General features: G+C 36.1%; 1 protein-coding gene across 1 annotated transcript in view; it reads left to right on the plus strand.

Annotated features, from left to right (window-relative positions):
* Positions 1–20,592, plus strand: part of LOC148082304 (phospholipid-transporting ATPase ABCA1) — a 148,069-nt gene that overhangs the window by 88,545 nt on the left and 38,932 nt on the right. Inside the window, exons 34-40 of the mRNA XM_087789468.1 lie at positions 3,061–3,230; positions 6,547–6,724; positions 8,267–8,382; positions 10,301–10,445; positions 16,453–16,576; positions 19,035–19,164; positions 19,816–19,939. Coding sequence (XP_087645594.1) covers positions 3,061–3,230; positions 6,547–6,724; positions 8,267–8,382; positions 10,301–10,445; positions 16,453–16,576; positions 19,035–19,164; positions 19,816–19,939 — 987 coding nt within the window. The remainder of the gene's footprint in view (positions 1–3,060; positions 3,231–6,546; positions 6,725–8,266; positions 8,383–10,300; positions 10,446–16,452; positions 16,577–19,034; positions 19,165–19,815; positions 19,940–20,592) is intronic.

Raw genomic sequence — 20,592 nt, forward strand, 5'->3', positions numbered from 1 at the left:
ATTAACTCATGTTGTTTAGTTTTTTGCAAGTACTTAGTCATTCAAATGTAAGGCCCTGTTTGCAAACCAAAGAACATGTCTATTTACAAACACTTATTATTACTCAAACATATTTTCGAATGATTGATATGGATTAAAATACATAATTTTTGAGGTGAACAATTGTCATTAAGAACAATTTTGTGATACATTTTTCTATAGTTATCATTTTATTAAACATTTGGAAATATATTTGAGGAGCTAGATACATGAATCCATGCTTAAAAGACCAATATACATACAGATGGCTACAGCCTCTGCAGACCTATATATATATTTTAATTTAATTTACTAAATTTGTTTATAAAAAACATGAATAAAACAATTAAAAATCTTGGATGTGACAGTAATAGTACTGTAGGTGCAAATTAAACGTAATCTGTCTCAAAAGGCCAAAATTATACAGAACATTTCTTCAGGTTTTTTATTTAATGAAACGTGTTGTTGCTCACCGCTCCATATCTCTATTCATATCTCACGTGGGGAAAAATGCATCGCTTAAAGTGGCCAAGATTTTCAGAAGACTGTTTTTCATTGGCACTTAAACCAGACTTCTAAGTGATCCCCCCCCAAAAAAACGGTGCTTTTTATTTACCATCTTAAAGCCATTACGTTGATATTCTTACAGCCTAGAGAATCATAATGGAGGGGGAAAAAAACAACCAGTTTGTGTGAGAGAAGAAACATAGTAAAAGAGCAGGTGTGAGTGTGTGCATGTGTGTGTGTGTGTGTGTGTGTGCGTGTGTGTGAGTGCATGCATGAATCCAGACTCCAGACAACATTCAAACACCATCCACTCTTAATTAGCAGTGCACTATCAGCAGGGAGTCCTCTCTCACTCCTACTCTCTTTCATCCGGTCTTTTTCTTCTTCAACCCAGCAGTCACAGTCTTGCTGAATCACTTACATTTAAAAGAGTGTGGAAAAGGATTTCTCCCTCCATTCTGTCTCTGAAGTGCTTTTAATATGCCACTTCGGGATTTGACAGTCGCCGCATGCCTTCAGCTTCCATGAAACAAAGTTCTGTTTGTCATTTTGATCACTTTCTTCCGATAGAACAAAATGCAAACGCAAAAATGAAAAAAGTTTTTGATGTGTTATTTTGTGCCTCTCTCAAATGTCTTTCATGCTCAAAGAACCAGAGACCCAGTGAGTCTCCTGGTTCTTGGTAATTGCGCTACTGAATTATAAGAGACAATGGCCATGGAAGATAAGAAGTTTAAAAAGACGATGATAATACAGAGTGGATATCTTGCAAAGTGATGCTGCTCTTGACCCTTTGGCCAATACACTGGTTGTTGGCTGGCCTTTAAAAATAAGATCTCATTATTTTCTGCAATTGTATCATAATGGGAACAGGATGACCACTTCTCGCCGAGATGCTTAAATCTTTTGGGAAGACAGAGCCACAAGTTCAGCAAAGCTTCATAAATATGCCGTAGAAACATGATAACTGGAGTTCTTGCTCTTTAATTTTGGATAGTTTTGGTAAAAAAAAAAGCAAGGGTTCCCAAACTTTTCAAACCGCGACCCTCAAAATAACGGTGCTAGAGACTGCCGACCCCCACTATCCCCGGATGTGACAGAAAAAAAAAATTAAATTAAATGTGAGGCACAGGCCATACGCACTCGAATTACACAATCACGGCCTTAACGCAAACCCAAAAGAACGGAGCAGCCTGTTATGATTTTACATTTAGAAATGTATTGTAATATAAAAGCGGAATGCCTCAGTCAAAATAATATCCAACATGAGTGCACATTATTGCTGTCATGTGCAAACAAAGAGAAATAATAATAAGAACATCTCAGTCAGTGTAATATCCACAAACGTAAACATATTTACATTGTTGCTTCGCAAATTTACATTTTGGCAACAATTTTTTTTCTATGTTGATCTCATCTAATGAGATGGATGAACACAGCAAGTCCATTCAGTTCAGTTTCAGTTTATTTTCAAAAGGGATTTAATTGTGGAGACAGCCACACGGAAATCATTCTCCACAATCAGATCTGTATTTATTTTTAACATATGTCTTTTCGTACTGGTCTGTGTAGACAAACGGCATCAGTATTTCCATCACATACTGAGGAGACCAGTTTATAGCTGTGGATATTCCCTCTTGACTGAAATCCAGAACTCGGCAAGCGTCTTGGAATTAACATCTGTTTTTAAAGTCATAATCACCTCAGGAGGAAAATCTAGAATTTTATTTTAATTTTAACGTAAATTTTGGACTATAAGCTTCTCCTTTTTTTTACCACGCTTTTTACCACCTAATACTATGATACGGCTCATATATAATATAATCTTTATTTTCCGACACTGTAATGACATTGTAAATTTACAGTCACACGCAACTGCTAAACTCAGCTGCTTCTCATAGACGCTACGCAATAACCTTATGCTAACTAGATGCACTCTATTGTCCTGAGTTTATGGTACCATGTTTCATAATTTTAATAATTATGGCTTCATTTTTCTGTATTTTATTTTTTCCAAATGTATTTCATTTATGGAAATCATTTCGTGACCCCCCTACTTTGGGGACCCCTGGACAACTTAGGGTCCTGGAGGTGGCAACACCCTTAGTGTTTTGCCTAACCTTTGTGCATCCTCCCATGGATATATAGGGAGGTGCCCCATGGAATCACAAACTGAAGTGATGTAACTTCAAAAAAAAAGCTTCAGCCAAATTCCCATTGCCTCTTTTTTTTTATAAAGGCCTGATGTTCATTTTAGGTGGATCCAGCTAATAGGTGATTCTTTGGTTCAGTAGGAGAAGTTCAGTTTCATCATGTGTATGTAAGAGTGGACAAGCTCTTCATCCTTGGCAGAATCTTCTAATGTTCATTCAAGTTTTTTCAATCAGCTCAGACTTTGAAAAGGTATTCGACGTGATAAAAGACTCTTTATCCGAACCCCAAATCTGAGATCATGGTTCTGACTTGGAAATATCCTGATCTGAAACATTATTTCTGGTCCTGCTATCACTCCTGATGTTCTCTTTATATTCATAGGTATGGTTCTACAACATGGCTTGGCATGGTATGGTGTCTTTCCTGGGCGTGGCTAACAACGCCATCCTGAGAGGGAACCTTCCAGCTGGGACAGACCCCAGCCAGTACGGCATCTCCACATCTAATCACCCTCTTAACCTAACCAAGACACAACTCTCCTTTGCTGCCATGTGAGTCATCTGTACATTTTGAAAACCTTGATAATAATAGTAGTTATGATTTATATTTTTACTGGTAAGTATAAAAGGAGGACGTGATATGAAAGAGAAACTGAAAATTAAAGGTTAATGTAGGAAAACCCCAATTGGTGCTGTCGTACATAAAGTACATGTTGAAATGCTGATTCAATTAAATTCCAGATAACAGAGTTATCTCAAGGCATTTTAAATTTTAAATACCACTTTATAAGAGCAGAGACAAACAGGTCCAATCAAATCGCACATTCCATTTCAATACCTGTATGTACATCTACAAATATCTACAAAACTAGTTGTTTGTCATCCACTTTTACCAGACAAAGTTTTTTTGTTCAACTTGTTCTGGTACTTTTTTGTAATTCATACAATTTTTTTGTAACTGAGGCAGCTGATGCTATATCATGATACAATTTGAAAGACCACTAAATGGCACCCTCAGTAAAAAGGGTCCAAGTTTACATTTAAAATTGGTAGATTACTTATAAAGTAAGACACTGTATCATGACGAGTGATGCAGTATAATGAGGCCTCATTCACACATTTTTACTACTGTCCTGTAATGCTTCCCTTTGCCATTTCCTGCCATTTATCTCTATGGAGGATTTATACGATTTCGCTAACTAATATTTGCACTTTAACTTTTCCTACTAAATCCATCTTTCTCCCTTTGGTATATTCTGTCTTGATTGTACCGTCATCACCCTCTGATCTCCTCATATAACTGATCAACCATCTCACCTCTATCTGCCTGCCACTTTCTCATTCTTTTCATTCATTCTTTTCTCAAATGTGCCCTCCTTTTTGTCTGACACACTCTTAACATAATGGCACATTATAATCTCATAATGTCATTTTCTTAACCTTGGTTGCTGCATTTAATGCTCTCGCAGCCTAGACAACGTCAATAGACAATTCTCTTCTTCTTGGCAATCCATTCTCATATAACTGGCTATAAGTATCTGCTTTTGCTTTTGATTCCTTTCTCTTCTTCCTACATGTTTATACACTTAACATAGGAATTCCGTCAATCAAACTATTGTTCTACATTTTGTAGAAAACACACAAAGCATCCAAGTAAAAACACTATTGGCTTGATGTTAGTTTTGAAAATAACAAAGGCTGTTTACACTTCAGAAACGTCACCCTATCGTAGTTTATATACAGGTACGACATTGCTATTTACAGAGGGTGCCTAGAAGACTCAAAACAGTCCACTATGGACCATGGATTATTTTAGGGGAAACTTATCAACATCATGTTAGATCTTAAGAAAAGAAAACCAAAAAGAAGCCCTGTTTTGAAAGGTCGATAATTAAGGTATTTTTCAAGTCTTTTGCAAAGTACCTTGACTTTAATTACAAACGCAGATAATGCTTAAATATAATTTATAAGGCTGCTCAAATAAACAATAAAGATCTCAGTTAATTATACTTGATACAGTTGTTGTACATTTTTTATTCATCCAACTCAAGCTAAAAGAAGCATATTTATTTTCAAAAAAATTACATTTTGAAATATCTTTAAAATTTTATGTAATAGAGGGAATGGATGAGAATGAGATGGAAATGTTTTATGAATCCAACTGATGTAATAGCCGAGAAACAATGGTCATTTATTATGGAAGTAGATCAGAGCCATCTGAGTATTGAGTTGAATTTAACATTTTATATTTTTGAAGTGTTGTATTTTTTTTAACCTGGAATTATTTTTTGAATTATTGAATTACAAAACTCAAATTTTGATAGATTGAATTAATGAATTAATTAAAATCGTAAAATGAATATTGAAAGGTTGGATTTGTTTTTATTGAATTCAGTAATATCTTCAAAATGAATTACAATTATTGTGCACTACTCTTGGTTTTATCTGATGGCACTATTATACCAACAAAAATGTTGATTTTTAAAAGGCTTTAGTTGTTTTATATTAAATTTCCAAAGCTATGGATTCAAAAATATTGAATTTAGAATTATTTTTTTTTATTATGGAATTAGAATATCAAGCTTCATGTCTAAAATAAAAATAAAAACATTCAAAAATATTTTACACCATGTGGTCACAATCCATTATTTAAAAAACAAATTAAACATTACAGATGTTTAATTCAACAGAGCAAAATACAATTGCACTGCTAAAGTTCCAAACTATTGTCTTGTTTCACCACAATTTTTGTCCCAAAACACCAAAAGAAAAAATTCCAAATCTGTCAATTATGATTAATTTATGCATCTCCAAATATAACCTCTGTAATTTCATCAGACTGCAGTTGAAAGATCTGTATTGTCTAAAGCAATTCATTTAAATTATATTATGATTGTTGTACAACCAAATGTATCTGTAAAATCCAAATAGTACGTAGAAATGTTTCCAATGAATTATGATCTAATGGCATGAATAGACAAAACAGTAGTTCACAGTGTAACACATCCCTCCCTTTCCTAACCTTCAAGTCTTTCTTTGCCATCCTATTATTAGCTAATTAGCAGATAGCCTGTCCTCCTCTTCCAGCAATTAGCCCGCCGCAAGTATCCAGGGTTAGACCACTCGCTGCTTTTGACCCCTGTATTACCCTCCCAACCACACCGAGTCCATGTGTCTGAAATGTTCACTGCCGCCTGCTGTTGTCAACGACTCAGTATTTCTGTGCTGGTGTGTGTGGGCCTCGGATAAATCCAACCACACAGGGTTACTTATTTAATAAGCTCATTAGTCAGGAGGACGTCTTTTAAGAGATTATGGTTAATAAGGTAAGGTAAGGTAAGGTAAGGTAAAACTTTATTGATCCCTCAGGAGGTCTCCTTCGGGAAATTTTTACCAATAGCCAGCAATTTTTCATAAACAATAAAAAATAATACATAAAAAATAAAATAAGAAGAAGAACATAAAGAGGAAGAACAAGATGACACAATCTAAGTCTAAAGATAAAGACAAAGAACATAGGTCAAAGAAAAACCACAAAGACAAAGGATACAAAGACTAACATAGAACAGAACATCCAGATACTCTCACTCCACTCCTGCCCCCGAACTCAGAATTGTACAATTTAATAGCCCGAGGGATGAATGAGTCCCTGAGTCTATTTGTTTTGCACCTGGGTAGGAGCATTCGTGCACTCATTCTGCTAATGAAATGTGGGGAAGACCGTGGACTGAAAAGATAGATATGGAAACTGTTTGTAGGGATCTAATGAAGATACACAAAGTTATTATTTAACGTGGGTCGAAGTGAAGAATTCTGCAGTGACGAGCGGTTCTGGATCAGTTTTAATCTCAGACTTCTGTTTTCCCAGGGCAACAACCTCCACTGACGTAGTGGTGTCCATCTGTGTCATCTTCGCCATGTCGTTCATCCCTGCAAGCTTCGTCCTCTTCCTCATCCAGGAGAGGGTGAACAAAGCCAAGCATTTACAGTTCGTCAGCGGAGTCAACCCGGCTGTGTACTGGCTGGCCAACTTTGCTTGGGACATGGTATGTACCTCATGGATGGTGATGACAATAATGATGATGATGATAATGAGGCTAAAATTATAAATACTATACTGAGAATATTGCACTTAGACTCCTTGATTTCCCAACCACTGTATAAGTACAATATGCTTATGTTCATGTTATTTAAAACATTCTGTTATTTTAAAATAATGTGGTAAAAGTACAGATTTTTGACATATTTTGTTTAAAGAAGTATTCGTACATTCTAATTTAAAACGTCTGATATAACAGATACACATAAACAGCAGCACCGTGGTCCTCCCAGTGGCAATCTGTTGCGTGTCTCTGGATTTTAGATAGGCCTTCCTTGACTTGCTGCCAATATTAGCAGTGCCTAGTTCTAATGCAGAAATATGTTTTTATCTAAAATCCAGTGTGAAGAGAAACTCGCGACAGATTGCCACAGATGGCCTTGTACCGCCACTGTGGTGCCACTACCTGCTACTGCCACTGGGAGCATCTATAATATATAAGACTAATAAAATGATTTCATAAATTAAGCCTCTTCCACTGACATTACCCTACATTTTAAGGAGAATTGTTGTGCTCAAAAACTCCCACTTGTAATTACTGAAGTAGTACATAGTAGTTATTTACATAAGAAGTTATAATTCCACTCTCAAAGTTTATTTTGTGTCATTGATGTCTCAACAATTATCCATTAAATTGGAAAATGTTCCTAAATAGAAGCTACTGCCACTTAAATGGCTTCATGTTTAACCCTGTGCCAACATTCGGGGAGGCACTGGACCACTTATAATAAATGAGATACGCCTGGTCAGACTTTCTTCTACCCATTCATTTTCAGCGATGAATATTTTGTTCTTTTGAAAACACAGATACAAACCTCATCGTTCGGTCTCAGATGCCTGACTATTTAATTGGCTATCCATGCAGCTTCTATCTCCCTTTCTTAGCAGCTAGAGACACATTTTATCACGTGCACTTTGTAAAACAATTGCGTTAAGATGCTCATCAATATCAAAGATAAATGCCATCTGAGGGGAAGACAAATCCACCTGAGGAGTCAGTCCAATGATTCCCGCCCAGGGTGATCTGCATGAGCATACATCGTCCATCAACAACAGCGGTATTAAAGTGAAGCAGTGATGCAGATTTGCAATATTTCCGCCCAAATGCTTCAGTGAACTAAAGCTGAGCATATATCAGTGTCCACTCCTTCTCCGTGACCTTGGTATCAACAAAAGTGTTGTGCTTTTGTTTTAACGTCGGCCCTCTCCTAATTGCTTGGTGGTAATTGAAACAAACAATAACAAACTTAAGCAGCTGCATGTGTAATTCAAAGAACTATAATTCGTTTTAAAGCATCATTAGGCGACCGCTCAAGCAGACAAATAGAAGGCAGTGGAATCCCTTTTTAACAATGAATGTGAAAGTGCCACAACTGAGTCATTAGTCAATTCTATGTTCCATCAAAACCAATTGTTTTGGGGATGTAGATTGCTACACACAATTTCCATTTGAGGTCTTCTTTTGATTTGCTTTTTTTCTTCTTCACAGTGCAACTACATCATCCCGTGTGTGATTGTCATTGTCATCTTTCTCTGCTTCCAACAAAAAGCCTACGCTTCCCCACAGAACCTCCCTGCTTTAATCCTGCTGCTAGTTTTCTATGGGTAAGTAGACGTGCATCCCAACATTGTACTAATCAGTTAGTCACTCCAGTTTATATTTAGTGATTTAATTGATATTATAAATTAATTATTACTGATTAAAAATTGTCAACTGTGTTGCTGTATAAGTTTTTTAAACTTTAAATTGTTCTTGTTTTCCTTATCTTGACAACTAAAAGAGTGAGACTTTAGTCATTTTAAGCATCATAAGCTTCTTTGACAATACTATTTATTAATATCTATTAATTATCAATTTCTTTAAAATTCGAAGTTCCAATTTTGTAGGATAGAAGTCCACGTCCCGCAGAAGGGATCTATCGCTCTCAATGATTGTAACTCAGGGAAAGCATTGATTTAAAGTTGCAATTTTTAATCATCTGAAACCTGTTTAACTGATTAAAAAATAAATCAATCGAAATTTGCATTAGTCAACAGCTAATAAAATAAAAAATATTGATCAAATAATGAGTCATAACGTAAAAAAATGAATGAATGAAAAACCAACGTTCACTTTAAACAGTACAGAAAGGATTACAAGGTAGATAGCGCTCTTAATCTGAAAGCCAGAAATAATTTTCCTATTATGTTTCTTGAATGGAATTTAGGGAATTAACAGAAAAAAAAGAACTCTAGGTTTAGGTGAGGCTCATTTGACCGCACAAACATGTATAACGAATAGTTTGACACAGTGTGATGTCGGTACTGTTGTGTTAGTCTTTTCAGATACGCTGACTCGACCACGTGCTGTCAAGTGTGGCGTGTGGTGTGAGAATGGGTCAAATTGCGTGACTGTCACACTCAAAGCGTGACACTTGGCGGCTCTGCAACTTTGCAGCAGCCAGTAAATTGTATGCCAATTGAAGCTTCCACTAATCAGTGAAGAATATCCATCTTTAAAAACTGAAAATAAAATTAAATAAATACAAATACTATCTTCTTATCATCAAAACTAACAGAGCAACAATTGTCTGACTCCTGAAATGTTTGTTTTTAACTTAAGTTTTTAACTTAAGTTTTATGTAGAGGTAGTTTTAAAAAAATCCCTTTAAACTTCGAAGGAACTGCTCGATTTGTCAACTAAATGCTTAAAAATGATCCAGTTTTAGAAAAGGAGCAAAGTGTTCCTGGTTTACAGTCGTAGAAGTTTGACAGGCAGTAGAACATGAAGCTATTTGCTCAAACAAATGACAGTACTTGTTGTTAAACTGTGCTTGAGTTACAAAAAAAACAAAATAAATGAAAAAATTAAGTGTCACAAATAAGAAGCCATTTACTGCTCTCCAGACTAAACTCCAATGTAATCCAACAGAGGATGAATCAGATCAGTTCCCTCATTTATTGTTTTCAATATAATTGTGCATACTGTCATCTTTTCACATGAATAACACAGATCGTGTCCGAATGTAATGTATTTAGATTGTCAGATTCAAATAATGGACACATAGGAATGCAAAAGTATAAGTCATACCATTTTAAAGGAATGATGCATTTAAACATCTACTGAATACCTTTAGTTCAACTCTTAATTCCTCCCAGTTGTTTAAAAGATTCAGAATCATTTAGCCATGAAAACATGAAACATTAGAGATAGTTAAAAATACACGACAGGACTTGGAAAATGACAACATAATAGAAGGAAAGTTAATAAAACAAAGAAGGGGAACATCATAATTTGAGTTTAAATTAACTTCATTAACATAATCCGTATTATTGAGATTAAGTGTGACTTTAAATAAGAACATTATATCAGTATATTCCCTACATGTTTTTTGAGGTTACTAATTATCATGACAGTGAAGTTTATTCATCTTATTTTTTTAATCAAGTATTTCGATTATCTTTAGTGTTAAAAAAAACTACAAATCCAGTGATGACCCCCAAAACGTTTACGTACAAATCATTTATGTTTTTGGTTCTGCAGATGGTCCATCACCCCCATGATGTATCCTGCATCCTTCATCTTCAGCGTGCCAAGCACAGCCTATGTGGTTTTAACTTGCATCAACCTTTTCATCGGCATCAATGGCAGCGTGGCCACGTTCGTCATGGAGCTGTTTGATGATGACGTAAGCTGCTGACAGACTATTGTGGAGTGAAAGAAAAAACTAAAAGTGTGATAGGATCTTGTGACGCATGAAGATATAAACGTTCAAAAGTCAAAAGACCATCCATACGTATGCGGGTGTAGTGATCAACCCAGATGTATGTTTAAACATACAGCCTCTGAAGGTTTTTGTTCAAAGGAACTTTGTTCTCTGAACTGTTTAACATTTAATCTTTTTTTGGTGGATCAGATCTTTTGGAAAAGTCTTCTTATTCATCTTTCAGCCTGACTTCATGTAAAAGCGTAACCTCCAGTGTATAAGAAGCCGTGCTTCAAAAGTTTTTAGAAAAAAATATCTGTAATGGAGTAGATTGGCTTAATTTGTGCTTGGTCTGATAAACTTTCTTTTTTTATAAGCTAATTTACAGCCAAATGATTCATTTTCTAATCATTAGACAAAAGATCAGAGCCCCGGTGGTGAAAGTCGAATGCTCCACATTTGGAGTTCAATTTGAATAAGAATAGCACAAAAAAAATAAGTAGTAAATTAAGATAATTGATGACAATTATCTGATTTTGTGGACATTTAAACTTTCTCGACTAATTTTAAAAGGCTCAGTCTTCGTTTTGGCCCGTCACTCACTTTTGTATTCACTTTGTATTGTAGCCTTGAGCTGATCCGTCACTGTCACCGTGCAGTCGTATGATGGCGTTTAATTTACTGACGAGAGCCTTTAACAAGCAACGCTTTATTTCAAAGTCTCTCCGAGCTTTGATCACGCACTTCAGCGTAAGCACAATGCTGGCGCCGTGACAAGGTGCACTCACTGCAGCGCCTGACACACTATAGCTCGACAAAGAAGAGAAGGGGAGGTATGAGGAGGATGCTTCTGGTTCAGTTGAGTGGAAGGACTTGTTGAAACATATACAACAATTGCTGTAAAGATATAGATAAAAGTAAGACATGAATACGTGATTTTAAGAAATATAATACGGTATTGAAACACGCCTCAACCGAATGTTATTTTCTAAAGGTGGGATGTACAAGAATCTGTGGTAAAACAGTTTCTAGTAGAAACAAATACATATAATTATATGTTGTTTATAAAATATTCCAGCATTCAATCTATAGGAATTATTGATGGGTTGATGAGGCATCATGATACTGCATCAGTTGTATCATGATACAGTGTCTTCATTTCAAAAGGCCACTAGATGTCACTCTCTACTGTATAATCTTTGGCTCTGATCTACTAATTCAATGAAACCTGCCATCATTTTCACTGAGGGTGCCCTCTAGTGGTCTTTAAAACTGTATCATGATACAGCATCAACTGCCTCATGAGGAATCATCAACCCATCACTAAAAGGCGTGTAAGAAAGTTGCTGTGGTAAAAACTCTAGGTAGCAGCATGCAAAAGACATTGACCTTTTAACTTTATCATGTGGCGCACTGTGAATCACTGTTGCAGAAAGTAAGTAAGTAAGTAAGTAATTTTTATTTGTATAGCGCTTTTCCAGACCAGGGTCACAAAGCGCTTAAACAATCAAAATAATATTCAATAAAGTATATATTTGGGTAAAATAACAATAATAATAATAATAATGTTGTGTATTCTAACTTCAGATTTGAAATTATTTATGAAGGGTCAACTAAGTTCAAACAATATAATAAATGAAAAATGTGTTTAAAAGTAGCATTCTATTTCTGCGATGACAACAAAAGTGCACATCAGAACTTGTGTCCAGTCCGTATTATCCGATGACAGGACACTGAGTTGTGAGGTGCAATGGACACATGCTCATAGAAGGAGCTTTAATAGCTATCATCTTGTCCACGGTTAGATTTACAGCACACTTCTCTTGTCTCAGGAGGGAGGACAGTATTTCTTCTCGAGGTGGGAAACTAATTCCACTAAGCTGATTTGATTTGTCAGCTGATAGACAAACTCCAGGGGTCAACATCAATCATGAAACACTCCAGGTGTCCATGTTCGGAGGAGAAATCTCTGAGAGATTTCAGGAAAAAAAACAGGCTAACATAGATATGTCGGTCCCCTCGTGAGCCCCAGATTTGCAGGAGAGAAAGATCCAAAAACATGACAGCTCAATCCACCCGTCTTCTTTGGTGACTTCCTCCATTTCAAAGCCTGGTATCGTGCAGTATCACGACTTAGCAGAGGCACGAATTGAACAATGTCAGTGAGAAAAAACGCTAGTGTGCTTCCAGACACAGGGAGGATCTAGATCCCTTTTGGGCACAGCATCTTTTTTTTTCTTTGCCAAGAGGGGAACAGGGAAAAAAAAAGTTAGCATGAGAAAAGAAGGCTGCAGTTTACAGACTTGGTGCCCTAGTTTTGTCTGGAGACCAGTGGTAGATTTCCCCCCACGAGACTCTCCACTTCCCTGTGGACTGCATCAATTCCTGGCTGCTGTGCATTCGTGTCGCTGTTATCGAGTCAACGACTCCACCGCATGCCAGTGAGCAATGACCTCAGGTCTGTTCTGTCTTTTTCTTCCATGTTTAGGGGTTTCATTTATCAACACCAGATAATTGACAGACTGAAGGTGTGGATGTCTGAGGAACACACAAGGATTAACATGTATTAGCAGAAGCTTTTGCTGATGGATACGTTTTCAGAAACAACAGTAAAGCATAAAGCTGGTGATGGGTTGATGAGGTCTCATGATAATGGCGTGTTTAATGATACAGTCCCTTAATGTTAAAGGGCACTTGATAGCGCTCTCTACTTTATAATCTTTGGCTCTGATCTACTAATTCAATGAAACCTAGCATCAATTTCACTGAGGGGGCCATCTAGTGGTCTTTAAACTGTATCATGATACAGCATCAGCTGCTTCATGAGGCTTCATCAACCCATCACTATTTAATTCTATACATTCACGTCATCACTAAATCTTAAGGGATGCAGACGGTTGTCTAATAAGGTAGTAGTCATAGTGAGAGATTCATTACGAGCTGCACAAAATATGTGGGCAATATAAAATATAATATAATGCTTGTTTAGTTGAGTTATACATTCTGTTTTTAGTACAAAAATAAGCCTGAAAACCAACTCATTTTTTTGCAGACTTGTGCCTTGTGCCCCCGCTAATCTAAAGTGTATGTATCTATTTAATTCAATGTTATGGTGAGACGTATATTGTATGCACTTTTCATTATAATTTTAATGAAAATTAATCTTTAAGCTTTGTGTCATCTCAGGGTCAAGGTGACCCGGTGGCCCCAATAACAATTGTGTTTGTGGTATCCTCCGTGTTTACTGGGAAATCCTGACAATTATGTCAAAAATCTCTACTTTTATCACATTTCTTTTAAATAACAGAAGCTGTTAAATAACATGAGCTGTAATTTAAAAACACATGTTTAACAAGTAGTCACTGTTGAAGTAAAAAAGTGAGAGCATTATAAATTCAATAAACACTGTTTAACCCCTGTGTAATTGCAAGGTCAAGGTGACCAAGAGAAAACACAAAACATAATTGTTTTTTTTCGAACACCTCGACACAGAGCCAAAACAATGGTTAAGGGAGCTCGAAGACCTTCTCAATCTCCTTAACTTTGTTGTTGTTTTGCTTTAGAATTATAAGTATCTGGAATAATATCATTAAAGCTGCCCTTTAAGTGTTCAGCTTCGATTTAATAAGATTTTTTATAAATCTACTTCAATCAAAGTTTGAATGCCTTGCCGTAAATATTTCTCTTCATGATCAACACTGTAAATGCAGAGTAAAATGTATCCTGTGAGCAATCCAGGAAATACACATATAGACGCTCATTACAACTGGAATATTAAAAAAATGATCCATTGGCATCTTTTAGATATGTTAAGCTGAAAATTGTTGAGTCTTTCATCTTCACCAACTATTTTTGATGGAGAACCAGTCAGGAGAAAATTTATAATTTCACTTATTGACCTCAGTTTCAGTCAGAAAGAGCTGCTAAGGTTATTTTAATTCCTTCTTTGTGGGTAAAGAAAGTCAACTACAAGATAATATTGCTCCGTAACATTTGTACCGAGTTCAAAATATAGGTTTCCTTCCATAACACAGCCTCAGTTATTAAAGGCCCAAAGATGTTACTTGATGATAAGTCTCAATATTCAGTAGAACAACTGAGAAGAACAAATAAACAGATTTTATTTCTGTATTCTTCAACACATTTAGTTTAAACATTTTTTATTTTTCACTTGTTTTGCAATTTAATAATTGTTGAGAATATATTTATTTGCAATTTTTTTTTGCAATACTGTAGATCTTTACATTATATTGAAAAGGTTTCGCTAAAGAGAGTGCCCTAAAGAGATCTTCAATCTAGCATTTCGTTCTTTTTATTTAATCCATGATGTGTATGAATGAAAGGGTGTGTGATTTTGGATCTAGTCTTTCTAGTTTTTTTTTTTATTTTATTATTAATGGATGGCGCTAAAGGAAGGATGTGTTCTAGCTTTTATGGGTCTAGCAAACATGAGGAATTATTGCTGAACACCTGGCTTGAAATCTGAACAACAGCTTTGATATGATGATCAATGAAGTCTTTTTACCATGTTTGCAGTCCTGATGGTGGAATCCTGGCCAGAGAACACTCACTTTGAGGACAGAACCAATTAAATGACTAAATGGATCCAAGCGAATATGGAAAGTAGCTACTCGAATAAGAGTTTAAAAAGTAGCGGCTTTGGAGAAATCATGGAAATATCAATCTGATCCAGAAGGGGTGTGGGTTTTGTCTAATCTATATTGTAAAACTTAAATCGTAGAATGTATTCATACGTTTTCCACCATTTATCCCCTTATCTGGGTCATGCGGGGACTATCCCGGCAGCCTAGGGCGAGAGGCAACCTGAACAGAATGCCCGCGTGTCACCTATGCACAATTTAATAATTACAGACCAGTACAATTTAATATCAGATACCATTTCAGAATTACTTTTATTCAATATGTATATTCATTTTTTATATGTCTCTTTATTATGGCAGTAGTTGATTAAAAGAAAACAATTTCAAAGGGAAATTTGAACTTTTTAACTAGTTTCAAAGTGTGTTTAGGTATTACTTTCTTTTTATGTGATGGAGGGAATATAAATGTTTATGTAGCGCACACAGTAATATATACAAAAATAATCCTCGCATCTGGTCCGTCTCACATCAAAGTACGAAAGGCAAGTCACTTTTGACGCCCACGTGCAATAACCGTCCGCTGTCAGATGAAGGCATTGAGCAACAGAATTAAACGGATCGGTGGGTAAATTATTCAGTAATAATGGCATTTATGCACCACCTACTCTTTGTTTAAAATCAGAAAATTGGGAATTTATAGTTTCCCCTTCATGTACAAGGCCCAGCAATGGCTGCAGTAATGCTGGATGCATAATGCATGAATGCGCTTTTGAACACCATCACTTCCCCACATATTAATATTTTGCCATCTTTATCTTCCATTTCCTCTCTAACCAGTTCCCTCACAGTGCTTCGCTGCAAAACCTTGCTCATTTAAACTACATTGTGCTTCGCTGAATGGCAAATGGATTCAAATAGATATAAAAGAAATCATGCAATTAAACCACATGTGAAAATGATTCATGTTAGATTTTTACCTTGGTTTACTTTTCCTGTGTATTTGTGTGTCCCATTTATCAGGTCAACGGAAACTCTTTTCAGAAACTCTTTTGAATTTTAATTTTAATTTTTTTTAAGCCACTTTTTATAATGTCCTTTGCTGTTCTTGACTTACCTGGTAACACTGGGTATTTTCATTGGCACTTTTATTTGTTGTTATTGAGGCACTTTTATAAAATGTGGTTGCATAAGTGTGGAAGGTTGATGTCCTGTTCATGTGTGTTATTTAAATATGATTCACCATTTGAAAGTACACATTTAGTGATGCATTTACAGTATAAAACAAATGTTTAAGAAGATTCTGCAAGACATAGAAATAATCTACCAAACACAGCCTTATTCTATTTTAAGTCAATAATCTCTTTCAAATTGCTCTTTGTCTTCCACAGAATGTGTCCCACATCAACGACATTGTGAAGCAGGTGTTGCTGATTTTCCCTCATTTCTGTCTGGGCCGAGGCCTAATTGACATGGCCAAGAACCAAGCCATGGCGACGCTCTTCAGCGGTCTTGGTGAGAATACACTGTCATTACCATTTTTTTTTAGTATTGGAAGAGTCCCGCATTATTCACACCTGCTTTTGTATGTTGTCTGTGCAGTCAAGAAAACATACTCTACACAACTAAACTGATAATCTTTAAGAAGAGATACAATTGTTGGAATCTGTCGAATGTGTTTTGTAGAGATGGGTTGATGACGGTGATTTATTAGTTGTATAATGATCTATGCTGTGTCTGAAACGCATACTTGCGTACTCAAAGTTAGTTAGTATTTTTAGTGCGTAAGTGCGTCTCAATTCTTAGTATGCGAAATTGAGTGCGCCATGCACACTAAATTGGCGTACTAACATGCCCACAAAACTGATTATGGTTCGATGGACACTATCTACCCTAAACAGCTCCATCTTAGTGACGTTGTAAACGGAAGTTACATCATATATATGCATATATATATTCATATACTTACAGGTGCATTTTCAGCAGCAGTAGAAGGATGACATGTCTTCAGTGCTGTTACCAGCTTAAATATCTCGCGAATATTTCGATTCTCATATTATCTCTTTATTTCTTTTTCCAAACTTGCAAAACATGCTGCCAGCAGGTGTCGATAGCGTTCAAACAGCTGTTTGAAACCATCGTTAAATAGAAGTAGAAGAAGAAGCTGTCACGTAATTTCCGGTTAGTTCGTAGCGGCAGTGTTTGATTTGAGACATACTATCTGTGGAGAATTTGCGTACTAGTTAGTATGTACACTATCCTGATGCATACTAACTTCTAGTATACTAAGAGAAGTATGCGATTTGAGACACGGCACTAGTGTCTTCATTTAAAAATGGCACTAGATGGCACTCTCTGCTTTATAATATTTGGCTCTGATCTATTAATTCAAAAAAACTTGTCATCATTTTCACTGAGGGTTTCATCTAGTGGTCTTTTAAACTGTATCATGATACAGCATCAGCTGCTTCATGAGGCTTCATCAACTTATCACCAGTACTTAGGGCTCTGTCCACACATACAACAATATCTAATAAAGTGAGGGGTTTATCAATCAAAAATGTTTTATCACAAAAAAAAAAAAAAAAGACATTTCAAGTGTCCTGTCTAAAGGAAACTTAAAGTGCACCACAAGTCAGGGTGGTAACAAAAACTCAAGGATAGTGAAAAGACCGGGGAAAAAAAACTAACAAGAAAAAATGTAATCCACAGAGAGAATAGAGAACGTACATACCAGGGAGTGACAATAATAATATGGCTTGTTGCTGCAGAAAGGTGGCTTTAAACTCTGCTGCTGAGGTGGCGGTTGTTTGATGAGCTGCAGCTGCTGTGAGAGCAACAGGCGCCACGGAACTCAGAAAGCAGAAAAGATATAAAATAAAATCTTGCGACAACCCATGACATAAATATTTGTATTATTTATAAACAAAAAATATAGTTGAGAATACGATTTTAAACCAAAACCTTTCCTTCGGTTTGTCAGGAAAAAAAACATTGTGCGCACTACTCCCGAAATAAAAACATAACATTTTGATCCATCGATGAAAAAGATAGGGTAAGACTGAACTGTAGGAATACTGCTACATAAAAGAAGAAAACCATAGGACAAGTTGGACCGGAAGATGTCTTTATATTGAATATATAGCCTCTATTACAATATACTAGTCACACCAATACAGGACCCTGTTTGCCGTTTATTAGCTCCAGTTAAGGGTAACTAGTGGAAGAAATTTCGATTCATTCCACTTGGAATCGGTTGTATGAAAGCAGTAGAACAGTAAAATATCCACTTTAACCACAAATGTTGGCTGTGTTATATTTAGACTAGATCAATTGAGACGAGTGAATGAGGTCATAGAGGTGAAGTTGAGATTGAGGTACCAGCGAAGGAGTGAACGAGACATGAAAGGAAAAGAGGGCTCTTATCTACAGGGATATGGAGTAGGAAATGGTGGTTTGGGGGATCGTTTGTAGTGGCAACAGAGATCGGGAAGAGAAAAAGCAATCACAACTTAAAAGTGCTCGCATGGAGAAGGGGCTATTTACCGCAGAACAAGAACGGGAGCGTTTTCCTTGTCTTCGTATGTCACCCCTCAGGCTGGAGAGCTGCAGAAGCTGAGAGGCGTTGGGAGGAAAAACAGAAGTGAAAATGATTATAGTACAGGCTTGTCAGCGACTAACATGTGCGTTAATTAGCCAAAAGTGGCATCAAGATCAAAGACTGTTTGGCGTGAACAAGTTCAACAAACGACACCAATGACAGCACTTCCTTGAAGGGAAAGTGATATCATCTTTTGCGAATAAAAACAACAAAATATGGTATTTAAAAAACTGTCACGCACTGTGTATTATGCCAGAACATCAAACGTTTCAACAAGATCAATTGCAGGAGGATTTCCAGTTAATACTGGTTTTACCATGACTGCCAATATCAGTTGCACGAATTGAACCCTACTTTTCATCTACGTGTCAGGTGAGGACCGTTTCGAGGACCCTCTAAGTTGGAACATGGTGGGAAAGAACCTCCTTGCCATGTCCATACAGGGAGTCGTCATGTTTTCCTTGACTCTCCTCATTCAGTACAATTTCTTCTGCAAACCCAGGTAAGAGCAGCAGGCTTTTCCTTGCTACTGAGTTGACATTGAGTCGTTAAAATTATTCATTCTTTCATTAATTGTTTCCCAAAGCCTTTTGTTTTTAATGAGCTGCCCTTTCCTCATATTCTAAATTTTAATATGTATATACATTAACCCTCTATCGCTCAAACAATGCAGTCCAATCATTCAAATCCCAACAACGTACCAATAATGATCTCTTCCAACATCTTACTGAACTACCTTCCTTAATTATAGGATGTATTTTAAAATGACTAATCATCCATATTTTTGTGATAGAGATGTCCCCATGGTTACAACCAGAGGGGCTTCCTTTAAAATATTACCTTTCCAATGTTTCATCTAAGCCCAAGAGATCTCCAGCTCCAGTATAACTAGAATGTTTTAGACCCTATTTGCTTACCCTCATCAAAGAAAGGTTTTTTATTCTAATCTTACCTTATCTTACTTGGCAACTTGATTTCCTCATTCGTAACCAAGCAGATGAATTAAGGTTGTCATGGAAACTCTCACTTCAATATCAGTGAAATATTGAAAGTACTAGATATATTTTTTTTCCATGCACTGAACTATAACTGTGATAATTTCCCATGCAAAATTGTTTTTATTGTAATGAAAGGAGGTATATCATGTTTGCAGGCTGGTTTCTTCAAAGTTATTATCGTCAGAGGAGGAGGAGGATGTTGATGTTGCTCAGGAACGGAAGAGGGTCTATGAGGGCAAAGCCCAGGATGACCTTTTAAGAATCCAGGATCTCAGTAAGGTAGTGTGAACTTTCTTTTTTTTTAACTTCCAATGCTTTGTGCTCTGAAACTATATCAGTTATTAACGCTCATGGTCAGATGGAAAGAGAAAACTTCTTGAAACAGGAGGTTAAGGTCATCGCTTATTTTCTGCCTGAGTGGGGCAGAACAAAGATGTGATGACTGGATAGAGATTATATGTGACTGAGAGTCTATATCCAGTCTTTGCCACTGACAGCCAAATACAACACAGTGATAGTAAATGTCATAAACTATTCTTTGGATGTAAATACCTCCAACTTATGTATATGAATGAATCTTGTCTTTTACGAACATTTGGACAAATATTCCTGTATCTTAATGTTCATTAAGTCTATTGAACAAAATGTCTTGTTATTTACTTGAACTTATCTCTTCGCTTCTTAAGCTAACTTGACAATTATTTATCTAATACTGTAACAAGAACGTGAAATGAATGTAGCATTCTTTAAAAGTTATTTGCTTTCACATTTGAAACATATTTGAAATCAAACATTTTTTAACAGTTGTATTTATATATTTATTATGTTGATTTTCTGTAAAGTAGGTCTGTTTTTTTATTTTTTATTCCAATAAGTATAATTTCCAAACAACATGTATCTAAAGTTGTACCAGACATTGAAATCCATGAAGA

The sequence above is a fragment of the Callionymus lyra genome, chromosome 4 (assembly GCF_982586985.1).
Source record: "Callionymus lyra chromosome 4, fCalLyr1.hap1.1, whole genome shotgun sequence".
Lineage (NCBI taxonomy): Eukaryota > Metazoa > Chordata > Actinopteri > Syngnathiformes > Callionymidae > Callionymus > Callionymus lyra.